The sequence below is a fragment of the Siphateles boraxobius genome, unplaced genomic scaffold (assembly GCF_051911475.1).
Source record: "Siphateles boraxobius isolate OS27281-9 unplaced genomic scaffold, OSU_SipBor_1 43, whole genome shotgun sequence".
Classification (NCBI taxonomy): Eukaryota; Metazoa; Chordata; class Actinopteri; order Cypriniformes; family Leuciscidae; genus Siphateles; species Siphateles boraxobius.
Genome location: NW_027509064.1, coordinates 2700260 through 2722416, shown reverse-complemented (window position 1 = coordinate 2722416; position 22157 = coordinate 2700260). Strand labels below are relative to the sequence as shown.

Here is a 22157-nt window from a genome sequence, read left to right as displayed (position 1 = left end):
CGTCGAGGTGACGCAGACCACAATGGCTGTGATTGGTCAGATGCACCGCGATGCAGCTCAACCTGACGCAGAACCATAAAACGGCCACGACGGCGTAGGAGTGACGGCGTAGCTACGCCGTGGAGTTGACGCAGAAGCATAATGAGGCCTTTACACTCCGCAGTCCAGACCACCTTATTGGGGCTGGTCTTACGAGTGAGATCTGACAAGGGAGCTGCTCGGCTTGAAAAGTTGGAAATAAAGCGCCGGTACCATCCGACCAACCCCAGAAAAGATCTAACCCCCTTCTTGGTTGTAGGCGGCTGGGAGCTGCGGATGGCTTCCACCTTGCTGACCTGAGGACGTATAGTACCGCAACCCAGGACATATCCCAAGTAGCACACTTCAGCCCGGGCAAGCTGGCATTTGCTGGCATTCACTACAAATCCGGCCAGACGAATCCTTCGGAAGACATCACTAAGGTGTTGAAGATGTTCTTCCCACGACGAACTGTAAATGATGACATCATCAATATAAGCAGCGGCATGGTCCTCAGCGCCCCTCAGCACTTCATCCATGAGACGCTGGAATGTTGCTGCTGCTACATGAAGGCCAAAGGGCATGACCTTAAACTGGAACAATCCAGATGGAGCTTTGAAGGCGGTCAGTTCTCGTGCTTGGGCGTTGAGTGGCACTTGCCAGTACCCTTTACACAAGTCCAAGGTGCTGAGGAACTCAGCCTTTCCCAGGCGCTCCACCAGCTTGTCTACACAAGGCATGTGATATGGATCAAAAGCTGAGATGGTATTCAGCTTCGAAAAGTCTACACAGAAGCGGAGCCCCCCATCCTTTTTTGGCACCAGGACCACGGGACTGCACCACTCGCTGTGTGATGTCTCGATCACCCCCATTTCCAGCATCGCCACCACCTCCTGCTTCAGTGCGGGGATCAGTCGCGCTGGAACCCTAGTGGTGGTCTGCCGGATAGGACCTGGAGAAGTCAGCCGGATGTCATGGGTGATGACGTCGGTTCGCCCTGGCTGGTCTCGGAACAGGCCTCTTGGGATGATTTTCTTTAGGTCCTCCTGCTGTTCATTTGTCAAATGGGTCCCGGAGGGGTAGGTTGACTCGCCGCCCACAGTAGGAAAGTACTGCTCCAACGACTCTTCTTCCTCTTCCACGGTCCGCGCCCACAGCTGGTCTTGGACAGAAGATGGTCGATCAATCCATTGTTTTAAGAGGTTCACGTGGAAGATCTGTTTAGAGCGACGTCTGTCTAGCATTGAGATTTCATAGGTAACCTCACCGATTTTGCGAAGTACCTTGAAAGGGCCTTGCCACTTCACCAGCAAACTGCTTTCTGATGAAGGCAACAGCAGCAGCACTTTCTGTCCGGACACAAAGGTGCGACTACGTGCTGTCCGATCATACCACGTTTTCTGCCTCGTTTGCGCCTGAGCCAGATGTTGGTGAGCCCTGGAACTCAGCTGGTCCAGATTCTCCCGCATTTTCAGGACATAACTCACAATGTTGGTTGGCTGATGAGGAGCGTCCCCCTCCCAACTCTCTCGGAGAATGTCAAGTGGGCCTCTCACTTCCCGCCCGAACAAGAGTTCGACGGGGGAGAACCCGGTGGATGCCTGCGGTACCTCTCCGTAGGCAAATAATAGGTAAGGAAGCCACTGGTCCCAGTCAGCTCCTGATTCCGACACGAACTTCCGCAGCACCAACTTCAGGGTCTTTATTGAATCTCTCAACCATACCGTCGGTCTGCGGGTGGTAGGGTGTGGTTTTAATGCCCCGAATCCCTAACAGGGAGTACACCTGTCTCAATGCCTTGCTGGTGAAATTAGTTCCCTGATCAGTTAAGATTTCTTTGGGGACACCCACACGGGAGAAAAGTTGAATCAAACTATTGGCCACTTGCCTTGCCTTAGTATTTCTGAGGGGGAATGCTTCAGGGTAACGTGTTGCGTAATCGCAAATTACCAAGATATAGCGGTGCCCTGCTCTACTCCTCTCTAAGGGACCAACTACATCCATAGCGATGCGACTAAAAGGCGTGTCAATAATTGGGAGACTGATGAGGGGAGCTTTTAAGCCTCTTTTGGAGCGAGCAGACAACTGGCACTCTGGACAAGACCTAGAGCACTCTGCTATGTCCCTGTTAACACCTGGCCAATAAAATCTTTGCAGGATTCTCTTCTCAGTCTACTCCCTGCCTAGATGTCCTGACCATGGAATACTATGACCTAGGTGTAACACTTTGGCTCTCAGAGTCTTAGGAACCACTAACTGCTCTGTGTCTGTACTCACTCGATACAGTTTCCCATTATTGATAACAAAACACCTGTCACCCTCCCTCATGGCATTCCTAGCCTCATCATCGGTCTTAACAGAAGAAAAGCAAGAACTAAGTGTGGGGTCTTCCTGTTGAAGCTTATTGAAGTCTTCAAAGACTTCAATGTCCTCTAGCTGTGGAAAGGACAGACTTTCCTTCACCAATGTACCTGCCACCTTTGCTCTACGCTTCTCTGCCTTGGACTTTTTAGGTTTATCACCAAGGACAATTCTCAAATGGTAACTCTGACCACACGTTGGAGTCTTTTTTGGTATTGGCCTGTGCTCTAGTTGTAACATAAGCACTGACTGTGTTAACACTTTGCAATAGCTCTGTAAGAACTGGCACATCCTGTCCTAAAATCACTGGGTAAGGGCATTTATCCAAAATCCCTACGGTTAACAAATATTTTTGGCCATTAATATCTACGAGAACCTCACTGGTCTGGTGCACAGACTCATCACCATGGACACAACGGACTCTCACTTTGCCCACAGGCTGGAAATCAGACCTCAAACAAGATCGAAGAACGAAAGACTGACTACTTCCTGAGTCAACCAAAGCCTGGACTGTCTTTCCACTTATCTTCACAGGGACAGTAACATCAGAAGACACACAAGGTAAGTGCTTGATAGGGCCAGGTAGGTAAGATAGTCTGGAATCAGACACTTTCTTCAGTGTACAATTGGGCCTGATGTGACCTTGTTGACCACAACCGTGACATATAGGTACTCTAGGTGTTCCAGCTGGAGTGGGACTAACATTGGGGCTATTGAGGCTGTTAGATGGTCTAAATACATGACTGCTACCACCCGCAGACCTACCAGAGGCTGTCTTCTCTGTCTCTCTCTGGGCTGTTTGGTAGGGTCTTCTCCAGTCCTGTTGTTGTGGACCCAAGTGATAGCCTCTTCTGGATTGTCTGGCAGCCATGAAGGTCTCCACCAGATCTGCTGCTTGCGCCGACGAACCCGGGGTGCATTCTTTCACACATACTTGAAGCTCAGTGTACAGCATGCCCAGGAACTGCTCCAGCACGATTTGGTCGCACACCTGGTCCCTGGTTCGCGTCTCTGGAACTAGCCACTTCTCCATCAGGTCCTTTAGCCGGGCTTGCAGTTCTTTCGCCGTCTCACCCTCCTTGATAGACTTGGAGCGGAAACGCTGGCGATAAGTCTCAGTGCTGATGTTGAACTTATTGAGAATGGCTTGCTTCACTTTCATGTAATCCTGACTGTCTTCAACACACATGGCTACATAGGCAGATCTGGCCTTACCATTCAACAAGGGCACAAGGTACAATGCCCAAGTCTCATGGGGCCACTGACTTGCTGCTGCGAGCCTTTCGAAGGTGGTCAAATAGTGCTCAATATCTTCGTCCTCTTCATACGCGGACATTCTTGGGGGTTTCCACCTCCGCTGGATATTTAGAGGTGTGGCAAGGCCGAGGGCAGTGGAGTTGAGGGAGCTCTGCATCCCTGGTACTGGGTGTTGATCTGGATGTGGCTGAGGAGTTGGTACATCCAGAAATGGCAAGTTGACTGGATCAAAGGCTGTCGAAGGGCGGGAGCAGGGTGGGTCCATCTGTTGCAGCCCGGCGAGTGGCTGCCTCGTCGCCTGCATTAATGCTGTATCGCCTCTCACCAGTTGCTGTAGTTGCCTGAATTGGTGCTCCATACCTTTCCATCTCTGCTCTAGCCGAAACGCCTCTGCCTCTATCTGGTCCTGCTGGTGCCGCTGAGACTCCACCATCGTTCTCACCATCCTCTCCAAGCGATCTGTCCTGTCTTTGACCCCCAGAGTGGGATGCCTGGATGACTCTGTGGACTTAGGATTTGTACCCATAGCTGAGCCATCTCTAGGGGGTGCCGTACCTCTGCCTTGATTGTCCATCTTAACTCCCCGAGTGCTGCTCAGACACTGTTTACCCGGAAACCGCTGCCACCAAATGTTATGGGTAGACGTGACTGAATTGTCGTGAGCAGATGAAAGCACTCAGGAGAGGTTGGATGAATTTGTTCAGATGGGATCTTTTTATTTTTCCCAGTTAAGGCCAATTACAGGCAATAAAAAATTAACAAACAAAAAAAACTGTTTATTAAATAAAGTAAATTGACATAAGAGTCAAAAAAACAAAAAAAACAACAACAATTAAATGTTTACAGTTGTTTGAAAATTGACCTTAACACAAGTCACTATAATTAGAGCAAAGACAGACGCATGTCTTCTCAGTCACGCTCCTCCCGACAGAATGACAATACTAGACTTTATAGGCCTGAGGTCACCCCTGGAATTGGAACATACCAACACGTGATTATAGTGCAGGGGTGGTTCAGATGACAAATACATAAATGCTTAAAAACAGCTGAAATACTACTATTAAACTAGAAAATTATAGAATGCTATTTCTACATTTTCAGCTAACAATTGACAAGCAACAAGTCATATTTAACAACTTCAAATAAATAACTCAAACTGCAGGTCATTTGCTATTGACCCGGAAGTCATAGCGTCATTTAAACCCCACAATCGCGGCAAATTTTCCTTTACCCAAACAAACCGGAGACGCCAGTACGACAAAGATGGATGTCCAAGCTATGTTTCTCTTAAACTAAATAAACGGATACATACTGAAAACATGTGTTGCATGATTATTATAACTGATTATGACTGTAACGTAATTGACATGATTTTCTTTAAAACAGCCAGATATGTATTGATAGAAGTAGCTATAGCATATAAATCACCGCAGTATTAGCTGTTAAAAGTGTGCACACAAAATCTACGGGATATATGAGATTTTGTAGTGAAAGGCTAGATTAACCGCTGATTTGTAACAGTATAAAGATTAACAGAAGACATTAATGTGCTTGACAAATACATACAGGTCACATATGCACTCAAGTCTTTGTGTACTAGAATAGACAGCATATCGCTGCCGTGACGATAGCTATGCGCCCCGTCACAATCATGAATATAGCAATGATTTCAATGTGCTTTTCATTTGGACATTGCATTTCCTACAAATCCTATCAGTAGACAAATGAGCTTGAGGGCATTAAGATAAAGATGTTTTTTCCATGCTTTGATTATAATTTATTTTTAATAATTTTTAAGCGATTTGAAGGCAAATGATACAATACATATATTTATTTGAATACAATCAAAGGGTTACATTTTTTTATTTTATTTTATTTTATATTAGATGTACTGCTCAGCATCACTAGTTCTCATTTAACTAATTATATTAAATAGTCCTTGTCTGTTGACAGCAGTGATAAGGATGATTGTTATAAGCTCACCTGGCATACAGTGTGCACAGGAGGAAGATGACCAAACCCACAATGCTCTGAGCATCCCACCACTGTGCATGGATACCGGGGGCACTGGTGGGAGTGGGTGCCGTTGGCCCGCCATTGACTAGACTCAACAGACTGGGGTTGCACTTCCGATCTGTGCACAGAGAGAAAAAGAGATGTGTCATTCATGTTTATTTATGAGGAAACTTCAGCATACAGCAATACTCTAAAATAGATACTGATTCTGTTATTCATTTTACACATGCTAACTGGGCTATAATGCAATAATTCTGAGTTAATGATCGAGGGCCAATAATTGGCGAAGTTCAATTGCATTAAAGCCTATTACATATTTATGCCTTATTTCCCAGCATTCACTTATGTAAACAAACAACTGGCATTTGGAATTTTCCGATGTCTTTCCAAGAATTCCTTTGTTCTGGTATAGCTTTTATAAGCATGTGATTTCTATCTTTGGTAATGGAATCATGTAGTGTGAGAAACCGATTATTAAGAGACCATCAGACAATGATATAGGCTAAACTACTGGTCAAAGGTTTGAGGCCAGAAACTTTTTTTTTTATTGCTTGAAATTATTGCTTTCATTCAGCAAGGAAGCATTTATCAGATCAAAACTGTTAGAATGTTACAATAGATTTCTATTTGTTTTTTAAATGCAGCTCTTTTGAACTTTAAGAAACACGGAATTCAAAATAATGTATTACAGTTCACAGTGTATTAGAATGATCATGTGAAATGGAAGACTGGAGAGTAATGATGCTGACAAATCAGCTTTGTCTTCACAACAATAAATACAATTTTAAAAATACATAAAAATAGAAAACTTTTTTTGAAATCGTAATTGTATTTTGCAATAATACTGTTTTTACTGTATTTTCGATCAAATAAATGCAGCCTTGCTGATGAAGAGACTTCTTCCTAAAAAATTCTTACCAATCCCAAACTTTAGAATGGAAATGTACATAAAATTAGTTTCTGCAAAACACTCACTGAAATAGGTGTTGCGAGAAATAATTGTCTCCGATATGGCCTATTACTCGCTCTCTTTGCTTGTCATTCATTTTTCACATTTTTAAAGAGAGGTTGTGTGGTTGAAGTTAACAGGAGGTGTAAATTAGCAAAACAGCAGAAATATATTACGAAAATATATAAAAAATATATTAGACAAATGAGTTGTCTGCTTCTCTCTCCCACATTGCTTCCTGTCCACTTTATCAGTTTAAAAGTCATGGACGGATTACTATTGCCGGGGCCAAGCCTTCACTCGTTTCAAGTGAGAATCAGCTGTTTATTTGAACGATTTATTCGTATTACACATTTAAGGAAAGCTTTTATAAACTCACAGTGTACATTACAGTCTCTGGACTCATGGCAACCCAGACACCAATATTTTAACAATACATAACATATCTGGATCACTGCTTGGCCATCTGGTATTTCGGAATTGGACAAAGTTTAGGAACATGATTTTTCTGTAATTTACAGCTCTGCGTGAGAGTATATTAGTACTAGAGCCCGACCGATATATCGGCGGGCCGATATTATCGGCCGATTTTAGGCATTTTCCTAACTATCGGTATCGGCATTTATAATGGCCGATAAATGAATATTTTAAAAAATGCGGGTACGTTGATTCATGTAAGGGTGGCGCTGCCAATAAAGCACCTAAAAGCTGTCACAAGAACTGGCAAAAATAATGATTATGAATACAACAAATATAGCAAGGAGACATTTTAATTGTTTATTAATAAACAAGTGTTTTCAGTCAGTGTCAGCCAAAGATGAAGTTGACGATGCTGACTCGCGATCTTCAGTGAGCGCGCGCCAGAGAGAAATGCACATTTCATACGATTACATGAGTCTGTCTGTCTTTCGTTTTGAATTGTTCTGTTTAAAAGTAGACATCTCAATATAGATATATTTCAATTCTCAGGTCTATACGCTGAGTTTCGGTTCATGAGACGAGCTCCAGTTCACCCGCAGGCGCCTCCGTGTCGAGATTATCTATCGTCTGCTAAATTTACTTCTTATAAATTAAATCCAGGCAAATGGCTGATGAAACATTGATTAAAATTAAGATACAATTAATACAAAACGAAATTCACTTTGAAACGAAAGGTTTTGTGCTTTCTGTTTGATGTCTATGTGAAAGTTTCAAAGCATTAGTGCCGCTTTCAGAGCGCTCACGTCCGTAGTGCTGAACTGTCGCGTCTGTAACATTGTTTTTTCCTCATAAATGCAAACACGAAAAATAAAATAAAATGAATATTTTATGTAGCCTGTGGAGACTGAGAGCCAACCCTTCTTCATCCGGTGGGTAGTAGCCCACTTGTGATTTGCGCAGTGTAATTCACAGAATTGATTTCTCTGCTACAAGCCTCTGTCACGTATTGTGTGAGCTTGTGACTATTGCAAGCGCGCAGCTGAGAAGTCCTGATTATATTGTCTGCTATATTTAGGCCTTCTTATTTATTAAGGCAATTGGTTGATGAAACATTGATTAAAATGCGTGGCGCGAGCGATCTCCGACAGTAAACTGATTCTGCTTTGTCTAGGGTAAACAGCTGTTGCGACGCGAGCAGTAACGGCCGCGTCCGGTGTAGACACCGTGTTAAAGCTCATTCTGCCTGATAACGCTACGCTACAACATCAAGCAATATTCCAAAAATGTATATAATTATAACACTTTATATAGGGCCATTTTGCATTAAGAGTAGCCTAGTTTCACGTTTAGTACATTTTGCTTACTAATTATTTAAAATAGTATAAAAGTACTGTACATATGTAATTAAAAACGTTTTCATTATGATATTATTCATTTTACTCTAGTAAAAAGATCTGAGTTCTTCCTCCACTGGTAGAGATTAGAGGAATTAAGAGTAAAAATAGAAGATAATAAGGTTTTGTCAGTGACACTTTTTATATATTTATTGATACAAGTTATGACTAAATTAAAAGACAAAGTCGTCGTTAGTGAAGATTATGCAACAGTATTTAGAATATAATATAATATAATATAACATGCAATGCAAACTAGTTTGGTTACAGCTCAACTGTATAATTCTCATTCTATCATTCCCCCTGCCTCCATTACATATCTGTGTCACACAAGTGTATGATTACCACATTTGAGTGATCATTGCAAAACGTGTTTATAAAATATATTTATTCTGTTTATAGCTACTGTGTAAAGTACCCATCAAAAGTTTGTACACACCAATAGGAAAGTGTCCAAACTTTTGACTGGTATACTGTACTATAATACACATAAATAATATTGCTACTGTATTATAATATACACATAAATAATATCGGCCGATATATCGGCATCGGTCTTTTTTTACTCCCTAATATCGGTATCGGCCCCCAAAAATCCATATCGGTCGGGCTCTAATTAGTACCATATGTTGTTTGGTTTTTGCATCTGATAGAGCGTTTGAACCCAAAAACGGTGACACGTGACGTCAGACTTAAGTTCAAGATCAAGTATTTTTATTGTAATTTCTCTCCTTATGGCCAGCGCTGTTAAGTAACCTGATCGTCTGGGGGCAAGAGTTGTTCTTCAGTCTCATGGTCCGTGCTCAGGCACTTCTGAATCTTCTTCCAGATGGCAGTGGGCATAACAATCCAGCAGAGGGATGGGTACTGTCCCTTACAATTCTGGTTGCTCTCTTAATGTACCGGACTTCGTTTATGTCCTCCATAGATGGAAGTCTGGACACAACGATGTTCTAGGAAGACTTTACCACCCTCTGTAGGGCCCGCTTGTCAGCGGCAGAACAGCTGCCAAACCAGACTGTGATGTAATTGGTCAAGATGCTCTCCAATACACATCTGTAAAAGTTTATGTCTGTAAAAAAAATTCTTACTTGTGTCAGCTTTTTTTAAGCCTTCTCAGGAAGTGTAGATGTTATTGGGCCTACTTCACCTGGGAAGTGGTGTTCTGATTCCAGGAGAAATCATTAGTTATGTGAACCTCCAAGAACTTTCCAACGCCGCTCCGTTAATGTGCAGTGGAGGGTAAATCGCAGATTTCCTGAAGTCTACAATCACTTCCTTCGTCTTCTTGAAGTTAAGGGACAGATTGTTGTCTGTGCACCACGGCTGAAGGTCTCTTACCTCCTCTCTGTACTCGGTCTCGTTATGTGAGATTAGGCCCACCACTGTTGTATCGTCAGCAAACTTGATGATGTGATTGTTCTGATGCTGAGCAATACAGTCATGGGTGAGTAGTGTGAACAGTAATGGGCTGGGAACACAGCCCTGAAGTGCTCCGGTGTTCAGAGTGAGAGAGTGTGATGTATTCTCGTGGATCTTTAGTACCCGAGTTCTGTTAAAGTGAGGAAGAGCAGAACCCAGTTGCAGAGTGTGGCGTTAAGTCAGATTTAAAAGAGTTTACTGATGAGTGTCGGTGGCAGATTAGTATTAAATGCTGAACTGAATGAAACGATGAAAAGCATTCTGACATACTCGTATTCTTGTGTTCCAGATGTGAAAGAGCCAGGTGGATGACATATAAGATGGCAACTGCAGTAGAGCGATTGGGTCAGTAAACAAACTGTAAGGGGTCCAGTGTGGGTGGGATGATGGCTCTTTTTATTCCAGCAGTGAGGCTGGTTCTTGCTTCGCTTCCTTCAATGATGCTTTGTCACCTTCCCTGAAAGCAGCATCTCATAGTTTGATGAGGGAGCAGACATCTGCATTAAACCAAGGTTTCTGGTTTGGGGGATCTGTTATTTTCCTGGAGGGAGCAACATCATCTACACATTTGTTGATGGTGTGATAAGATATTGAAGAATATGCTTCATTTGATAAAAGTGGCTTGGGAAAAGCAGGTTGTACCTAGAGCATGGCGCCGAGCAGGGGGAGTCTTTATACCCAAAGAAAAAGATGCTACAAGCATCAGTCAGTTTCGCCCTATTTCACTATTAAACGTCGAAGGCAAAATTTGCTTCAGCATTATTGCTCAGAGACTGTCAACCTACCTATTAAAGAATGGCTTCATTGACACTTCAGTTCAAAAAGTGGGCATTCCAGGATTCTCAGGATGCTTAGAACATAGTGTTATCTGGCAACAAATTCAATCAGCTAAAAAGGAGAGGAAGGAGCTCCACGTGACATAACTGGATTTGGCTAATGCATATGGTTCAGTGCCACATGAGCTTCTTTGGGCATCATTTGATTTTTTCAGGGTACCGATGTCGATAACAAATTTAGTGAAAGCCTATTTTGGAGATTTGCAATTTAGTTTCTCAACTCCAGAATTCAGCACTACATGGCAATGCTTAGAGGTTGGATTAATGGCAGGATGCACCATTTCTCCACTGGCTTTTACCATGGCAATGGAAGTAATCATTAGGGTATCATATGGGTAGTAGGAGGAGAGCGCTTGGCTTCTGGGATGCGACTACCACCAATCAGAGCATACATGTATGACATGACAACCATGACAACAACGGTAGCCTGCACTAATCGGTTATTGGGGAAGTTAACAGATAATATTGAATGGGCACGAATGCAATTTAAGCCCTCTAAATCAAGGAGCATCTCAATAGTTAAAGGCAAGGTAGTAGATAAAATATTATTCATTAATGGTGAGGCAATACCAACAGTTTCTCAGAAGCCAGTGAAGACTCTAGGGAGATGGTACGATGGGGATCTAAAGGACACAGTTCGAGTGGGAGAAGTTAGACGACAAGCAGTGGAAGGGTTGAAGAGCATAAACAGCTGTGCTCTACCAGGCAAACTTAAACTCTGGTGCTTTCATTTTGGTCTACTGCCAAGGTTGCTGTGGCCACTGACTGTGTACGAGGTTTCTTTGACAACAGTGGATAAGCTGGAAGCGTTAATAAGTTCATACATCAGGAAATGGTTGGGAGTTCCACGCTGCCTCAGCAGAGTGGGACTTTATAGTAAAGGAGTATTGCATCTGCCAGTCTCTGCTTTAACCGAGGAGTTTAAGTGTGCCAAGGTCAGACTGGAAATGACTTTAGCAGAGTCACGTGACAAATGTGTAAGGGAGGCAGCACCTGTGGTAAAAACTGGTAGAAAGTGGTCAGCAAAGAAATCTGTAGTAGAGGCAAAGGCTGACCTTCAAATTGGGGATATCGTGGGACAGGTACAGCATGGAAGAGTGGGTTTTGGGTCAGGTTTAGCTCCTCCTAAATGGCACAAGGCAGGCCCAGCTCAAAGGAGGAAGCTGGTAGTCAACGAGGTGCGAAAGCAGGAGGAGAGGATGAGATGTATAAAGGCCATTTCCCAGGCCAAGCAGGGAGAGTGGATGAGATGGGTGAGTGTGGAACAACGCAAAATGGGCTGGCAAGACCTTTGGTCAATGGAAGAGAGTAGGATCAGTTTCCTTATTAGGTCAACATATGATGGTCTCCCATCACCGCAGAACCTAAACCTCTGGGTAGGAGAGGATCCCTCTTGTCCTTTGTGTTCATCACCTGCCACATTAAGGCACATTTTGACAGGATGTAAGGTGGCTCTTAGCCAAGGTCAGTTTACTTGGCGCCATGACCAAGTATTGCGATGTTTGGCTTTAGCATTGGAAGGCAAGCGTAGTATGACCAATAAGTTGCCACCTGTTCTAGCAAAACATTACACGCAGAAGACAATATTCCTCCGCCCAGGCGAGCAACCACCAGGAAAAGGTGCTAACACCAATTCTCGCCCAGGACAACTGATAGCTGCTAGGGACTGGAAGATGCTGGCTGATCTTGATCAACGGCTTATTTTTCCACCTGAGATTGCCACCACTAACCTACGAACAGACATTGTTTTGTGGTCTGGATCAGCATCCATTGTTCAACTGATAGAGTTAACAGTGCCATGGGAGGATGCTGTAGATGAGGCATATGAGAGGAAGAAATTGCGGTATGCTCATCTGGCCACTGAAGCAGAACAGCGATGATGGAGAGTCCAGGTTTATCCAGTGGAAGTGGGTTGTCGAGGTTTTGTGGCACACTCTACAACCCGGTTCCTCAGAGATGTTGGATTCAGTGGTCAAGAGTTGCGTCGCACAGTAAAGAACTTATCTGAAGCAGCAGAAAGGACCAGCAACTGGCTGTGGTTGAGACGGAAAGATTCTAAAATTCTAAAAGATTCGTAGAATTCTTGAAAACTTGAAGAGTCTGTTGGTTTATTTGTATAGGTTGTATAGTATTTACAGTCATTACGTTCCTGTGTATATTGCGTGAATGACGGGTGGTTGGGCAGATATTGTGTTTTGCGGTAGGTGGCATGCCATACGGAACCGTTGCCACTGAAACTGCATATTCACGCACCAGTGGGGCTCGACAGCCTTAGTCAAACGGGTTGGCACGTATGGTTGGGTTGCGGAGAGATTGTGAGATTGTGGTTAGGTCTCAACCTCAAGAGGGAAGTAGAGGTCAGTAAGCTGGGCTGAGTTGAGTGGGGGACGGAGGGGGGTGACTCTGGGACGCCAGAGTCACTGTCGAGCCCTCTTGAGGTGTCGTGGGCTAGTCGACGAAACACTGAGGATGGAAGGTGCCCACTTGAAGACCCTAGAGATGTTCCCTACTCCGCTCAATCCAGAGGGTTGTTATGGGGGGACCGCACTGTGGTTGCAGCCGTTGTGTGTGCTGACGCGCAAATACACTGCAGCTATTAACACCAGACAGAAGGAGATTCACGTCACCAGATGGAAAGAAGCGTAAATGGATGGAGAAGCATAGGTTACTGTAAAGCTACAGTATCTTGGCGAAAGCCGAGTACAAATCAGCATGAATTTTAACATCTACTCTCGTGTAATGGAAATCATCTGTTACACGTTACATCAGATGTGGCAGCCTCTTTGAACACATACAATTGGTGCAAAAAAAAAAAAAAAACAGTCCTCCAGAGCTGATATGGCTCCCTCTGGCCATCTTCTGGTGACTTTGGAAACAGTTTTCTCCTGTTTCAGAAGTGGTTGATAAGAGGGCACTAGTATAACAGAAGAATGGTCAGAAATAACCAGGTGGGGCAAGGCTCTATAAGCACCCTGTACATTTGTGTATACATGGTCTAAAATGTTGTCTCCCCTTCTGGTAACAGTAACATGCTGATAAAATGTAGGTGGGACTTTCTTGAAAATATGGGTAACACTTTATTTTACAGTGTTCTTGTTACATATGTTACATGTAATTACCATAGTAATAACAGTAAATGATGCAAAATTACATGCAACTAACCCTCAACCAAATCCTAATCCTACCCTAATCCTATAGTAAGTACATGTAGTTGCTTAATGTTACTCAGTACTTAATTATATAATTACACTGTAACAATGACATCTTAAAATAAAGTGTAACCAAAAAATGTGAATAGATGCTGAACATCACAGCGATTAAAACATAATTTATTTTAACTTATGTAACCACCATATATCATTGTTCTAAAACGTTTAAACAAAACCTGATAAATCAAACCTATTTTTTTGGATCTGATTTCACTTTATGTAAATCACCTTAATGTCAAATTCTTAATTCATTAGCTTTTTATTGTACATGCAAACACCAGACAGTGTTTTTCTGAAACTTTCTTTCAAAGAGAAGGGTCAACATACAGTAGAAACTAAATTAGGAATTCAGTCCAAACATCTATAAAATCAACTAAAGTGAAACAGCATTAAAGAGGTTAATGTTGGTATGGAAATGTGATCTGGTTGTGAGACTTACTGGGATTGTTGCTCATAGCGGACCATGTGAGATACATGGTGTAGAGAGAGATGAGAGACGGCTGGAGCAGACCAGAACTCGGCTGAGATTCCTGTAACACATATGCAATGCAAATGTTCACATTTTGATTCTACACACTCCCACAAAACACCCCAAAGCAGAGCAGCTTTAGCCTTATGAGCGTAGTCTTGGCGCTGCATAAGAGTGATAAAGATAGAGAGGAAAAACAAGAAAACAAATGAGCACAAATTGATCAAATGAGTAAGAGAATGACCTGAACTTTTGGAAGGATGGCCACCACAGACACAATGATACAAAAGATGAGGTTGAGGCTGATGAAGACTTTGTGCTCAGTGCAGTCATCTGGCAGTGTGTAGAATACATAGAACAAAACCACAGCAACGAAGGCACAGATATAGTGCACCAATGTGAAAGAGAGCAGGGCTGTGGAGAAAACACACATCTGTCAATATGTATATGTCATTATTCACATTTCCAGGGTTCTCCGAAGCGGAAGTCGTCATAGTTGGCTAAACTTCAATAGTGGTGAACGGAAACTACAACAAATATAATTTTTGCATTCTCATTTACTCAAATAGCCAAAGGCAAACTATGATACAACATCCATGACTTTACATAAGAGCAAAAAAAAAAAAAAAGTAGTGAGACTTATTACATTGGTTATAATAAAGAAAGATGTCAAATTAGCCGTCACTCCCTCAGCTGTTGTATTATAAACACTCATGTTGCAGTGTTAAGTAGTTCTCTGTAATTTAATGCCAAAGTAATATAACACAAACTATAGTGCTATAAAACACATCAAATGAAAAATTAAAATGTAAAAAAACACCTTTCTAGATTTATGTGTTCGTAACTGTGGAATTGCATCATCATAGTCTGTGAAAAAAAGTCCATTGCTTCTTAATTCTGCAGCTGGTTAGGACGGAATAGCTTTTAATGCTTGTGACTCTACCGTTTCACCTGCTTTAAGCTTTTACCTTCATCAGTTTCAAAGCTTAGTCATGCAGAAACAATGTTTGCTGAACATACCTGCATACCAGCATTTACGGTTCCCGTCCTCTGCGTTCTCCACCCACTTTTGGTTCCAGGTGTGAGCAAAATCCACCAGCAGAATGAGCTGAATCAGAATGAAGATGAATGACCCAACCACACCAAAGTAGTACCACACTGCAATGGACAAAATGTAGGTTTTACATCCATTCCTTTTGACCCAATGAACTGACATGACTTTACCAGCTATTCATGCCACCTTGAAGTGACTTATTTTACTCACAAAGAGCAATTCTTTTTTAAAATAAATTCTTTACAGCTAAGCATAACTAGACGATTTTTTAAGGTGTCATGAATTGAGAAATCATATTTTCCTAGGGCTTTTGATCTATAAGAGGTCATTGTACTAAAAATATATCCTGTAAGTTCCAGAAATCTAAATGTCCTTGTTAGTCCAAAAATAGCATTTATTAAAACCAAGACAAAACGACTTGTTTTGGATTTTGACACATTATAACGTAAAAGTGACGACAGACTGCCCCCTGCAGAAGAAACACGCCTACTTCTACATTATTGCCTCTTTAGCCCCGCCCACCGATTTGTGCATGGGAACTATGAGTACTGAAAAGAACCAACGTAGCTGTAAATGACAATAAAGAGTGATTTATCTTCAATAGAATAGACGCACAAAGATCACACTGGCCATTTAACATAACCTGTAATGAGTGGAAAAATATTTGTGAAAATTACCATAAGAAAAAATATATTAAAAACATCAACAACCTTTTTTCCCCATTTAATTACTGAACTATGGTCTTTATTTTCTTATTTATCATCTTACTTACCTGTGTTGAATGCTCCGTCTGGAATGAAGAAAGCTCCCACAGTAAGAGCTACCAGAATCAAGAACTTGAAGAACCAGAAACTGAAGAAACAAAAAAAGTCACATTGGCATGAGTCATTATGTAAGGCTTTCAATACAGAAACTATTGTGCAAAAAGAAATTTCACACAAAAAAAAACAGCTTTCAACAGTAGAGGGCAACAACTGTTAGTGAAAAGATTTGAGTTAGTAAAGATTTTATGAGAATGCCAGCTGGAACAGCAAACAGTGAAAAATATAGGCTACCCGTTTTGAATTGAAGCTCGTGGATCCTTGCTGCTTCTCACACGGATCATGATGATGGAGAAGAGGAAGAAGAAACAGGCCATGGCGAAGCACATCCTGTAGACCGACTTATAGCCAACAATGATCTCACAGTTCACCTTCCCTTCAATCCCTGGTATAGAAGAGCCTCCTTCACAAAAACCAGGAATCTGTTGATAAATTCACAAAAAAATAAATAATATATATATATATATTTCTGCAGTTTTACACAGTGATCAAAGAAAGTATTTTAATCACATCCTGAATGTGTTTTTAACATCCAACATACTGTGGGTGTTTATACATCCTCAACAAATAAAAAAAATCTTACAAATCATTTTACATTTAAGATAATGAATAATGTATAACCCACAAAATTGTAATACTAATAATAATTGTAAAGTAATACTGCAAACAGAACGTCTCAGCTGCCTCTCGTAAGCTTGCTGTGTTTTCATAAAGCTACTAAAGCATAGCATGAGAGAAGGCAAACAAACCAGCCAAATAACAGTTTTTTTACATAAAAAAACTAACAAAAATATCATTAACTGTCTTTTAATAAAAATCAAAATATAAACATACATAATTGTGTTTATTCCTGTGTTCAAATGAAGAAATCTTAAAATATTGCCCTTTACTAAAACAATTTCTGGCACTGGTCTGTATGTTTTCATTGTTTTTGTTTTTTAGGACTGGGATGCAGAGAGAGGAAGTGGGATCATCAGGACAGATTCAAACTTGGATCCTCATGAGTAGGCCAGCTATGCTGTGAGCCCATGCACTACAGGTAGAACAACACCAGCGGTCTGTGTACCTTCTTTAGCTGTGTCTCCATGCCTGGCAGGATCATGATGATGGACACTATAGTGCCCAGCAGCAGAAAAAAGGAGAAGGCCAGGCGGGTCACAGTGGAGTTGTATGTAGAAGGGCAACATCCTGATAAAAGACATGGCGCAGAGCCGCACAGACAGGACGCCTACAGGACAAGAACACTCACTCAACACAGCAAATACACTAATTTCCCTGTCATACAGGGGGAACAACCTACTATATGTCAACTATACGAGTAGCTTGGGTCTGTACGTTAAACATATATATATATATATATATATATATATATATATATATATATATATATATATATATATATATATATATATATATATTATAAAATGGAAATGTTAAGTCTGAAAAGGAAAGTGTAAAATCAAATGTGGGCGAAAAACTCGTGAAGAAAAGTTAAACATGATTAGTTTTAAGATAACATCTTATGGCTATACAGTAATTTACTTTTGTTTTCTCAAAACTTTATAGTTTAACGTAAACGAAACACAGTTGTTAGGAGTTATATGAAGGAGACAGTTTCAAATGTTTTTTAAGAAAAAGTTGCGGTCTTTACTTTACAATAACGTTACCTGTTGAAGTTTGAAAACATAAAGTGAGAGAAAAAGTAGGCTAAGCCATTTTAAAACAATATTTTGGACTTACGCAGCTCGCCAGCGAACACAAGGCCATACACGCACCCATGATGACAGAGAAAACACAAAGACTAAAGCAATAACACGGAAGTCAATCTTTCCTCCTCATTCTGGTCACTTATAAACAGAGCCGTTGAAAAACAGAGTTACGACACTCCCATAGACTGCCATGGGAACTTTGGAACGCGGAAGTAACGCGTATGGCAAGCCGTTTTAGCTTAAATTTTACCCAGCCTTACTCGTCGTAATTGCATTTTTACTACTAAGAATTGAATTAGAGAGCTCTCTGATTCAATTCTTACTAGTTAGAATCACAATTGCAGAGCTCTCTAATTCAATTCTTATTAGAAAGATTACTTCCAATTAGAGAGCTCTACAAATACATTTTTACTAGTCATATGTCTCCATTGACTTCCATTCATTTTTAATTACAGAGCTCTCTAATTTAATTCGTACTAGTAAGAATTACAATTAGAGAGCTCTACAATTGAATTGTTACTAGTAAGAATTACAATTAGAGAGCTCGCTAATTGCATTATTACTAGTAACAATAGAGATTGCTAATGTGACGTCATCGTGACGTTTTACCAGTGGTGAACGCAAAGCATTTTGGGAATCCGCGGCACAAACAGAAGGCGCCAGACTTGATTGCATGGAGGGAAGAACGCAGTGTTCAAGATGCCGTCTACCTGCTGTGTTATAAACCGCAATAGTCCTTCTTGCACAGTGTTGAAAACGAACGTTAAGGGTTGTTTTAAGGACATGTTTGTGTATGCTCGTAGACAGCCACTCTGAAGCGGTCAGAGGCGATTCTAAAAGATTCAAAAAGTCGAGACAGGACCATCGTCAAAATTCTACCCACCACTCTAACTTAGTTCATCCAAAACAAACTAGAAAATAGACTCAAAATGCTAAATACCTGAATTATGCTTTAAGAACGAATCAATATATTTGTTTTCCTTAATTTTAATGAACCCTAACTTTATTCTCATCTGAATGATAAATTGATTTTCGTATAAAATAATACTACCATTAAAAACACATTTGATTTTCTTTTTTAATCAATGTAGAATATGTAACTGCTCTGAAAAAAAGAGATGAAAACCAATGCAATATGATTAATGTCCAAAAGATGACAAACTTTTTTGAAATGGGGTTGGATAAATATGTTGCTTTTAAAACTGTATGTGTTTGGTTGGGTGACAGTTGTAGGTTACAGCTTGAGTTGTGTGACAAAAGCGCAATGTTGTGTTTTATTGCGAGTGTAAGTTACACAGATATAAGTAAACACTTTGCAGTTTTAATGATAACCTCTATGAACAAAATAACGGAGTATGTTTTTATGTTTCCACTGTTCGATCGCGCGATTCGCGCCCGCGGCCCCGCGCCTCTCTCTCTCTCTCTCACACACACACACAGTTCGATCGCGTCTCTCTCTCTCTCTCTCACACACACACACACACACACACACACACAGTTCGATCGCGTCTCTCTCTCTCTCTCTCTCTCTCTCTCTCTCTCTCTCTCTCTCTCTCTCTCTCTCTCTCTCTCTCTCTCTCACACACGCACACAGTTCGATCGCGTCTCTCTCTCTCTCTCTCTTTAACACACGCACACAGTTCGATCGCGTCTCTCTCTCACACACACACAAACTCGCAAACACACAGTTCGATCGCGTCTCTCTCTCTCTCTCTCTCTCTCTCACACACACACAAACTCGCAAACACACAGTTCGATCGCGTCTCTCTCTCTCTCTCTCTCTCTCTCTCTCTCTCTCTCTCTCTCTCTCTCTCTCTCTCTCTCTCTCTCTCTCACACACACACACACACTCCAGCATGCATTGCAATCTTGACATGAATTCTGACTGCATGCAGATAGATGAGAGAGAGCGAGGAGTGTGGTGCTTAAAACATTAGCATACTTTTGAACGGACGACAGTTTTCTGGTATGGTCCGACAATGTTTTCTTTAGCCCGCTGCATTTTGTAGGATTATATTCTGTTTTCACGCTATTTTTTTTTTCATGCCAGAACCATAGAACGTAAAAAAATAGGCCAGAACACTAGCCTGCTATGCCAGCCCATGTAAACGGGCCAAACATATAATTCTTTGCGTTCTGATGACGTTGCCGCCCAGTTGGTCACATGTCTTAGCGATCTCTATTGAATCAGAGAGCTCTCTAATCCAATGCTTACTAGTAAGAATTACAATTAGAGCGGTCTCTAATTCAATTCTTACTTGTAAGAATGCAATTACAGAGCTCTAATTGAATTGTTACTAGTAAAAAAACAATTAAAGATATGTATAATTGCAGAGCTCTGTAATTCAATTAAAGAGCTCTGCAATTGCATTCTTAGTAACAACTGAATTAGAGAGCTCTCTAATTGTAATAGGTTGGTTTCACGTGACGTCACGCTGCTGCATCGCGAGAGCGCGAAAATTAAGAGAAAATGAAGATTTATCTTGGATACGAGCAAGAGTGAGTCTGCAGTGTATTCGGGCATAGTGCGTGCAATCAGGGCAACACATTAATGGGAATCCACTGTCTCCTCAAAAGAGTCAATTTGCAAGCAGCGGAAATACAGCTTATGCGCCACACACACACACACACACATACCCACATATAGTAAACCTATGTTGTTTACTCAGCTATGCATAGCACCAAACCAAATTAATAAAAAACACAATATATTGACCCGCGTCGTGTTTTCTATCATGCGCCGTGCACGTTTGCGATGAAGTAATATGCACGCAAACGCACCAGAGTTCGATAGAATCAAGTTGAAACCAGACCAACGCTGCGGGGGTGCCAGGAACAATCGCGCTCGGGCTCGGACCGCAACAAACGAGCCCAGTGTAAAAGCCCCCTTAGAGAGCTCTGTAATTAAAAATGAATGGAAGTCAATGGAGACATATGACTAGTAAAAATTAATTTGTAGAGCTCTCTAATTCAATTCTTACTAGTAAAAATGCAATTACAACGAGTAAGGCTGGGTACAATTTAAGCTAAACGGCTTGCCATATTACGCGTGGCGTGGAGCAGCCCGATAGTTGCAAACACTGATAGTTCCAGCACTGAACCCCATTCATTTTCAGTGTTTCCGAAGTAGTACGCTCGCTGGTAAGTTCATGAAATTAGGCTACTGTATTTTTTTTACATTTGAACGCATTAGCCCTCCTCTCATGAATCTAGTCAGTAGTTGTAATTTATGTAGCCAACTTTAGTTAATGTTTATTGGAAGATAATAGTTAATTCCAGTTAGCTTACGTGACCAACCCTTCACTAACGTATAACAGCCAGAAATGTGTAAATTTAATACGGAGGTCTAGTTAGGCCTAAATGTGATGTTGCACTACATTGTATTCAGAGTTTTTTTTTGCCAACCCTATTTACATACACGAGATGGTCAGAATATTAGAAATACATCTGAATAAAGCAAATAAGTACAGAAGCACCCCCACAAATAAGATCTCAATGCTAAGACGTGAAAATGAATTTACACCTCTATGACAGTATAAAAAATCGGGAACATCATAGAAAAGCAGAATGTATGGCTGAGCTTTATACGGTATCATAATGCAATAAAAATATAAAACTATCCTTTCCCTAATTTGCATAATTTGTAGGATAGGCAAAATAATCATCCGGCTTCTTCCATAATGTTGTTGTGTAAGAATAGGAATTTGAATAACAATAGTGGTTTGTATATAGATATAGATATTTTTTGTTCTCATTTAATTTCAAATTATGTACAGGAGTAGAGTCAAAATAACAGAAATCATGAGAAAATGTCCAAGTAGGTATTGACCTAACTGTAGGTGTGGCTTACTCTTACTTCTGTTATCTCAACCTCATGAAAATGTTTAGGAAACATAGGCTTTAAATGTGTATTTAATCTGTCCTTCAATGTATTAACTTTAACACCCTTTCTTTACCACTACCAGTTCTCTCCAACAGCAACAGGCTTTTTTTCAAGACCCGGCCTCCTTAGCCGCCTATAGGACACGCTCCCCTAGTGGAAAAAAAAAGTATACTTAATTGTATTTGAAATATATTCCGTTTTTTAAATAGTACATTGCAAATATAGCCTACTATCAAAAAACTTACTATCTTTATATAAAATACAAGTATATTTGCGTCATTCTTTTACCTATTTTCACAATACAACTTTTAACACACTTTAAAATAATTGTACTTTAGT

The 22157-nt window shown here is 41.1% G+C and overlaps 1 protein-coding gene across 1 annotated transcript in view; it reads right to left on the bottom strand.

The window, feature by feature from the left end:
* The window catches only part of serinc2 (serine incorporator 2), a 30740-nt gene extending 12597 nt beyond the window's left edge, over positions 1–18143 (bottom strand). Inside the window, exons 1-8 of the mRNA XM_077200090.1 lie at positions 17967–18143; positions 17293–17454; positions 16461–16648; positions 16178–16257; positions 15372–15509; positions 14596–14765; positions 14322–14412; positions 5620–5770 (exon numbers count right to left, since the gene is read on the bottom strand). Of these exons, the coding sequence (XP_077056205.1) occupies positions 5620–5770; positions 14322–14412; positions 14596–14765; positions 15372–15509; positions 16178–16257; positions 16461–16648; positions 17293–17454; positions 17967–18005 (1019 nt within the window). The 5' untranslated portion in view covers positions 18006–18143. The remainder of the gene's footprint in view (positions 1–5619; positions 5771–14321; positions 14413–14595; positions 14766–15371; positions 15510–16177; positions 16258–16460; positions 16649–17292; positions 17455–17966) is intronic.
* Positions 18144–22157: the final 4014 nt, after the last annotated feature.